Source organism: Atta colombica, unplaced genomic scaffold (assembly GCF_001594045.1).
Source record: "Atta colombica isolate Treedump-2 unplaced genomic scaffold, Acol1.0 scaffold48, whole genome shotgun sequence".
Classification (NCBI taxonomy): domain Eukaryota; kingdom Metazoa; phylum Arthropoda; class Insecta; order Hymenoptera; family Formicidae; genus Atta; species Atta colombica.
In genome coordinates, this window is record NW_017259537.1 from 330,101 (window position 1) to 338,964 (window position 8,864).

The window sequence follows — 8,864 nt, forward strand, 5'->3', positions numbered from 1 at the left end:
TATATATATATATATATATATATATATATATATATATATGTCAGTCACAGTGAAGAAATTGAAAGTGAAAGTTTTATATCCCCTGTATTATTAATTCTCCATCATAGTAGGGTTCCGAGGAATCAAATGGGAATTTTCCATAGTTGTTTTTTATTTATTAAATTATTGAATTCTATATAATGAAAATGTTTTTTGAAAATAATCGAAATAATGATATTTTTTTTATGTTCGATTGCATTTGAAATTCCGCTAGAAAAATCTCCTTAAGAATGTCCCATGAGGTGTATTTATTATCATGTATTGCATAAACGCGTAACCAATCAAAAGCGAATTGTGATTTCGTTTTATTGATTGATTACGTGGTTACGCGATACGCGGCAAATATGCCTCATGGGATTGTATCCTAACAGTTTTCCTCTTGAAACTACGAAAAAAAAAACCTTATTTTTTACGAATTAAAACATTTTCTTTTCTTTTTTTTCTAAATATATTGAATATTTTCAATTTCTCAATTTTCACACCTATTCCTTCTTCTTTGTGATCTTTTACCAATGAAAAATTTTAAAAAAATTGTTCCAATTCTGTGCATTATATGTGAAGGTATATGAAAGTTATATGCGATTGAAAACATTGAGGTAACACACACCTATGCGCTTCAAAATCTCAAATCAAATATATAGTGCGCTATTTGAAAATTAATCGGAATTGGCGAAAGAAGTTGGCTTAAAATTCTGTTCCTCTACTTCAGTAAGGCCGGCCGTTTTTAATAGTAACTCCGTGATTTAAATGATTAAAATCTTATCACATCAACTTTATTTTAACTTTAAGCAAGATCTGAAATTCTCTTCACGACTATCATGAGGAAGTACCCTGAAATCAATTATTCTCCTAACACTTGGCTGAATAGTCAATTTTTTAGCTCATGACATAAGTTAACAGTTTACGGCATATATAAGTAATTCTTCAATTTTTGCGAGCCTTGTAAGTTCAAACACCATTGATAATACTTGTCACTTAAGAGTTACAAAAATTCGCCCAGGACCGTACGTCTTTAATAATTATTAATAATATTTCAATGTCATTATTGATTCATGTTTTATTAATTTCATATTATTCTCTACATCGATTTCAATTCATATTCATATCAAAATCATATTGGAAATTGGAATGATACTTTTAAATGATATTTTACCTTTTTTATTTAAAAAAATGTAACCAATTCAATTTTTGTAAGTCTAATAAAACTTTTATTAATTAATGCAATGTAAAATTATATGAATATACTGAGAGAACTGATGTTCCATTAATTGTAATGCAATTGTAGAATAGCAATAACTATAAGGTACCAAGGCTACGTTCCAAAAATTCCTTCTTACTCGAAATACTATAGAGTGAAATCTTTCTTGGAGAAGACGTTTTGGAATATAGCCTAAGTATAAAACCTTAAAGTAATCTGTCCAAAGGATATCAAGAAATAAAAAAAGGAAGAATCTAATAGCCTACGATACAATTTAAAAATAATGACTTAGAACAAGATTTTTTTTTTATTGTATCAATAATAAATGTAGTTGTCAAGAAACAATATAATTTGCTTTGAGGTTGAGATTAATGATCTATTATAATTAATTCATCGATACCCCAATCTTCGTAACTATTATCAGGCAGGTAGCGGCGTATAATAATAGGAATTTTTCGTTGCTTTAATTCCTTCATAGCAATTTGCAATGGATCTGTCTCACCTTCTAATTCTACCATCACAGGAGCACACATTGCTATCTGCAATGCTCTTGTACCAAGAACTCTTGCTCTTTCATATCTAAAACATCAATTACATATTTGAGAAACTATTCACTATTTGAGAAACTTTTATTCACACACACACACACACAAACTATATACTTCGTCATATATCTCGTCGTTATTCTCTTTGATCTTTGAACACCACCAGAAGTTTCATTAGCATTCAACAATTCGATGTTTTCACCATCATCTTCCTGAGGTTCTAACTCAATATTATCCTCGTCATCTACATCGTCGAAATCATCTGCGACTCTACAGAATACAGTTAAATTAGCTTAAATTAATTACAAACAAGTAATCTATCTATATAAATTGTATTTAGTTTTTTCTAGTCAAGTTTTTTCTAGCGCTTTCTAACTTATGATAAAGAATAACTGTAATAAAAAAGAAACAAGTTTGACTATTTAACTAAAGAATGCGATATAAGTAACCTATACACCTCAAACAATTCTTGATAACTTACTCGTCTCCATCGAAATCTTCATCAGCCATTATTTATTAATTTATAATTATTATAGAAATGCGTATTATAGAATAGCGTATATATTTTGTTTTTAGTAGTACTTATATAACTCGGTTCCAATAAAAACAATTTCAAATTCGAACAATATTTTTATATTTCATATCAGATTATTAATGCTTAATCATTCATGCTCAGATCGGATGCATGGAACGCAGCAAACATTAAGCCAATGTTGCTAGAATATGCCCCTTTTCTGGCGCATACGCATTGATAACGTTTTTCACTGGCAGAGCTGGGTCGCCAATCAATTGGGCGCCAATCAATTCAGCGGACTCAACAGTTGAGTGAACATTCGCTGTTATTAGTGTATTCTTTTAGCTTATCCAATCCTCATATCTTATACATCATACTCTTGTATAACATTGTTATAAATTAATACTCCCTAAAATCTTATTTTTAAGCTTCATTTTCATACTATTGGATATGAGAAAACATTCGTGGCGATTTTTTAGTAAAATTAAAGTGTTTTTCTTAGAGTATTGAAATCAATTTATTTAAACCAAATATCCATTATTTTCTATAATATTTTGCCATTTTTGGGGCAGAGTCATAATTCCATCGCGATAGAACTTCTGTGATCAAAAAACTGCTTCAAGTGATTTTCACAGGCCTCTTTTGAAGCTAGTTTTACACCATTAAGAGAGTTCTGCAGAGACCTAAACAAATGATAATCTGAGGGTGCTATGTCAGAACTATACGGTGAATGCATTAAAACTTCCCAGCCAAGCTCTCGCAATTTTTGCCGAGTCATCAAAGATGTGTGGTCGAGTGTTGTCATGATGGAAGACGACACCTCTCCTATTGATTAATTCTGGCCGCTTCCTCTCAATTGCTTGTTGTAATCTCTGCAGTTGTTCACAGTAGAGTTCGGAATTAATTGTTTAATTGGACGATAACAGCTCATAGTGAACGATTCCCTTCCAGTCCCACACATTACCTTCTTCCTTGTCAATCGCAAAAAAGGTTTTGCAATTGTTTGCATCTTCTCTCCTTTCTTTATCCACGATTTTTTTCTAGTTGGATTGTCGTAGGTGATCCATTTTTCATCACCAGTTATCATTCTCTTCAGAAATGGCTCAATTTCATTCCGTTTCAGTAGCGTATCACAAATGTTAATTCGGTCCATCATGTTCCTAATACTCAACTCGTGAGGATCCAAACATCGAGCTTCTTTTTGTATCCAGCTTTGTGTTAATGATTTAAAACTGTTTTGTGGTCGATACCTAGTTCCCTGGCAATCTCCACAGTGCTCATATGCTTATCACGCTCGACTTTTACCATGATTTCATCGGACTTTTCAGTGATTGGTCAACCGGAGCGAGGTTCATCTTTCACATTGAAATTTTCAGCACGAAAGCGAGCGAATCATTTCCATGCTGCTGATTTTGATAGAGTATCTTCACCGTAAATAGCGCAAATTTTTTCACAAGCCTGTGCAGCAGGCACGTATTTTGATAGGAAATCACATTGTGCTCATTATTTGTTCCTTATATAATAGAATAACAATAAATGTAACTTAAAAACAAAAAGAAATGTTGTTAAACGTAATGTCAAAAAATTTGGATATTGTGCGAGAAGAGTGTCGCGAAATTCTCAGAGCCGTATAGTTAGTAAAAACATGTTATTTCATTACTCTTATTCTCGATTGTAGTAAAAAAACAATATGTATTTAAAACTCGTAGAAAAATGTATGGCAGAACACAGCACAAACCTTAAATTGTTCCGGAGAAATCTTCATTTGAATGGAAAAAGATTATTTTTTTAATCTATTTCATAAATCTCTATTTTTTATTATAATTCTCATTTTTAAATTTTCGTGGGATTTTTATGCTTCATATTTTTATCTTTTACTCATATATTTAATTTAACATCACGCAAACGTTTTCTTAATATGCGCCAGTTTTTGCCAGTTAACTGCATGCTCTTCTTCTTCGTTCGCACCATGGCGAAAAACATGCAATATCCATTTTAAATATATATTTCAAATAGATATTCAAATATATTTGATATTTGTTTGTTTAATATTTGATATTTATCGAAACGAGAAACGTTCTAATACAGTCTAATGTAGGAACAAAAAATAGACCAAAAGATTGAAAAACAAGCTAGCTTTATATCAATTTATTAAAAAAATAACTAGAATTTCACATTTTAGGCATTTCGTTACTTGCCAAAAAATTTCCCGTGAACTATTTCATATTTTATAACAGCCAAAAGTTATTTATTCATTACATCGCTTATTCATTACATTCATGAATTTGTTCACTTTTTGTATTCATTCCTAGGGGAAACTTTACATAATCGATATCCTAAACGCATTCATTGTACATACAATTTCAGTTTTATATTTCACATTTAAAAATGCATTTACGTTTCGATTTCCGGTTTTGCCTCATTTACTCTGTTGTCCGTACTCTTACACCCGTATTCGTAGACTGTAGTCAAAGTCTCGCTACAAATGCTTAAAGCATTTGATAGACCAATTAAAAGAAAGAATTTTATAAACTGATCAGTTAAAAAACGCTTCAAAGCATTTGCAGCATTACGTTGACCATAGTCCTTTTTTATTTTAAGAATGAAAGAAGCCTTCATGAAAGATTTCTCGATTCTTCAACGCCTCCTTGTTTTATAAATAGATCTCAAGTCTATCTTCCTGAAGGAAGGAATATTTTAGTAACCTACTGAAGACAGCATGTCATAATATATAGTATATGCAAATCTAATATCATGAATTACGAATAATAAAAGTTATAAAGGCATTGTTGATTAAATAAGATTGTGATTAAACATTTTGCAATAATACTGGACAAAAATAAAACTAATAGCGAATTTGATTGGACGCACTCATTGCGCACTGATGCACATTAAAACCGCCGTACATACAAATAACGTAAATATATGTTTATAAATAAACATAGAAATCGATTAAATTCGATTATGAAATATTTAATATATTTTATTGTACTGTTAGATAAAATCTGTATTTTATAATTCGAAATATTTGCATTTTATTTTTATACTCAAATTAGTGTACAACGGTTTTAATATGCATCAGTGCTTCTAATCGAATTCGCTAATAATGTTTATTATACAAAGGAGAAAATGTCTTTAGAGGAGTTTATTTCCGACAAAAAGCTATCAAAAATAATTATCGATGCATCAGATTTAAATTAAAAGTGTTATTGAAAGTGAAAAGACCGGTACGGCGAATTAAATTTAGAGATTGCTTGATTATGAAAGCTCAAGGAAACTTGAAATCTCCCTTGAGAAAAGGAAGCTAATAAAGCTCCTTGTTTGGTCAAGGAAAGTTTATGAAACATAAAATGAAGAATTCCTCAAGAAAGACTATGAATACATGTATAAGGCTTCTGAGTAGTGCGGCGGCCATATTGGAATTGTGACGTCAAAAGCAAAAAATTTATATTGCATGCCATCTGTAAATAAAGATAATTTGGATCTAAATGACAAGGTCACTTTAAAATACTTGTGAAAATCGACAAAAACTATGCTTTCCTCCTTTGAAAGTCAGTCTCAATCAGAAATAATTTCTCGAAAAGACATCGTTTTAATGTCGAAAATAAAAGTCGAAAGTTTTCGAAATTCTAGTTTTCTATTGATTTTGATGGATTTTTGGCTCAATTTCGATTAATTTTTGAGTTGGAAATAAAATCTTAAATTGATCTAGTCAGCATAAAAATATACTACTAATGTCAAATATACTACTAATGCATACTAATACATACTACTAATGTAATAAGTAAATTCGACAAGTAGTGTCATTAATAACGTAATAATGGAGAAAATTTCATTAAAGTTTCATTGAAATTTTATTGTGAAAATAAGTATTATTGATAAGTATAAGTATTATTGATTAGCATATTTCAGAGGATATATGACAAAATTATAATAAAAAAAATTTATTTTATGAATTCGAAAACTAATTTCATGATGAGAACTAATTCCATGCGTAGTTACTCATCCAAATCTCTACTTACCATGCTTCATTTCTGTGATTGGAGCGGAAATTGCTCTTTCGAAGAATCATGAACATCTATAATGCTAATGAATGTATAGTAACATATCTGTTCAAAGATGTTGTGAAAGAGGCAGAACACATAAAAAAATATAATTAATGTTAAATATAATAGTAATGTACAAATGACACTTATATATGATAATAACTTGTTTTTAATAATATTATAAAATATTATTTTTATTAGCTGACATAATATTAATTGCTCTAATGATATATATTTACTCTAATAAATTTTTTATACCAAATATTACAATTATTGAAAGTAGTTCTGTGTTATGTCATATATCGTCATATACTACTGCAGTAATAACACTACTGACTCAGCATTGACACTATTGCGTATCAGTAGTAATACTACTACTGATACGCTATAGTAGCAATGACACTAGTAGTATTTTTATATTTTTAAATGGAAACTTGTATGATAGACAATATTTAAATTTCATTACTTTAAAAATCGAAATTGTTTCGATATCGATTCGAGTTAGAATTAGCTAGATAGAGTCGATAATATTTTTCCTTGATTTCGTGCTTATTTATGATAAGAGACATTATTCCCTGAAATTCCTCAATACAAAAGTAATAAGATTATATTAAATAAACTACAAAGTACAAATAAAATAATGTTATTCAGCAGGAGTAGAACAATAAAATAAGATATAAAGAATTACTAGAAGAAAAGACTGTAAATTTTATTGATAGTTGTAAAAAATATTCCGATTCATATAAAAAAATTCCACAATTTTCTAAAAAGTTATAAAATTATTTATAAATTCTTGAGAAAGCTTTTATGATTAGAGCGATATTGCAATTGTTGAAATGAAATCGAAAAAAATGTCGATTCGACCTTTGAATGAAAATATTCAAAATATAAGATGACGTATCACAAATTTATACCAAAAATATTAAAAATGTATCAAACTCTCATTGTACTCTCTACATACGTAATTTTTTGTCACTCGAAAATGAAATTTCAATGCAAGTTTTAAATCGACAACTTTTTCATTAAAACGACATCTTTTTGAGGAACTATTTCTGACTGGGGTAAGAGACACGTAAAGTGAGCCTATATTCGGGCAGAAACATACGGTTTGACAGCTGTTGAAACGAGTGAAAAATACATTTCTTTTACATACAAAATTCCAAGATAACTTTAGTTTTCAACGATACTTATGACTTTAGGCTAAAATGTCTTCTCCTAGGAAGATTTTATTCTATATGCTATAGTATACATCACGTGTACTATAGCATATAGAATAAAATTTCGAGTAAAATTTTCCTCGGAGAGGAAGTTAATATAGCCTTAATAAGTATGAGACAAGTCACATTTTCACAATTAAGCAGATAATAACGAAATGGCATGCAACCCAAATTTCATCGTTAAAACGTCATTTTCCATCCCTATAAGTTCAGCCATTTATTTTGGTGTGGCGCTGTAACACATAAATAAAGCACATAAACGTGAATTTTCGCATATCCGTCGTTTTTCCCCAATCCTTGTTTTGTTCTCACTCCGCTGCTGAGTTAAGAAGATTATAGTCATTTGATTGTTATAATGTTATAATTATGATTATGATTATGTTATAATTATAGCTTCTAAGCTGTTGAAAACCTTGTAGCTTCGTACTTATGTATTTCCGTACTTAAAAATTTTACCATAAGAAACGAAAAGAAGGATATAAAAAAATTGAAATATTATATATTAACGAAGGCAAAAAAATTTATAAAATGTCTTGTTGCGGTAAATTGTATCCATAGATCAGAAAAATGTATTCGATTATTTAAATTTCCTGCGGATAATATTCGTCGACAACTTGTTGTACTGCTATAAAATAAATACATGACTTGTGAATAAATATCACTACACTTCCTCGCAGATGAGAAATTTCAATCCTTTTCTCCAAATTGACATATTTGGCATCATCTATTTAGAAATAGAAATCTGAAGTCAGACCTTCTTCAGATCCTGCACTAATATTACGATAGATATTCAACTGATTTTGAGAGTAAAAATGGAATGAAAGGAGCTACAAAATTTCAAACAGTAAATACAAATTATAACTTGTAATGATCATAACCCGTCACAGCTCAGTGATGGAATGGGGACAGAGCAAGAAGTGGGAAAAGGAATAAAAGTAATGGACGCGAATATCTACGTTTTTAATGCTCTACAAGTAGAGCGTTATGTCCGGGAAAAGACGCTGAGTGAGGTAGCACGGACAAGCGATATGTCCTGGCAAATTCAAATTAGGATATTACAACTGTTATATTTAGAGTCGACGAAAATGAGTACGTAAGGCCGAGCGGAAACTTACGAAACCTCTCCTCAATAATAATTGAAGGAGTAATTTAATTAATGTTAACGTAATAGTCAAAACATGAAAGTTAAAGTAACATTAGGTTAGTTGACGAAGTGGCAATATACTTTTAATTTGTTGAAATAATAGATGAATTAATCAAGAAAATGATTAAGGGGATCGCTTTCAATACAATTTATTAAAGTAA

The 8,864-nt window shown here is 29.9% G+C and overlaps 1 protein-coding gene across 1 annotated transcript; it reads right to left on the bottom strand.

Moving 5' to 3' along the window:
• Positions 1-1,078: 1,078 nt before the first annotated feature.
• Positions 1,079-2,461, bottom strand: LOC108691627 (DNA-directed RNA polymerases I, II, and III subunit RPABC2). Its single transcript, XM_018199468.1, has 3 exons — positions 2,264-2,461; positions 1,900-2,052; positions 1,079-1,816 (listed from the first exon to the last, which is right to left on the bottom strand). Exons 1-3 carry the CDS (start codon positions 2,290-2,292, stop codon positions 1,606-1,608), a joined length of 393 nt encoding a protein of 130 aa, XP_018054957.1. The 5' UTR covers positions 2,293-2,461; the 3' UTR covers positions 1,079-1,605.
• Positions 2,462-8,864: the final 6,403 nt, after the last annotated feature.

Coding starts and splice junctions, on each gene's coding strand:
- LOC108691627 (XM_018199468.1), bottom strand. CDS start 2,292: ATGGCTGATGAAGATTTCGATGGAGACGA. Junction 2,053..2,263: donor GAAGATTTCGATGGAGACGA/GTAAGTTATCAA, acceptor TGTATTCTGTAG/AGTCGCAGATGATTTCGACG. Junction 1,817..1,899: donor ACGACGAGATATATGACGAA/GTATATAGTTTG, acceptor TTGATGTTTTAG/ATATGAAAGAGCAAGAGTTC.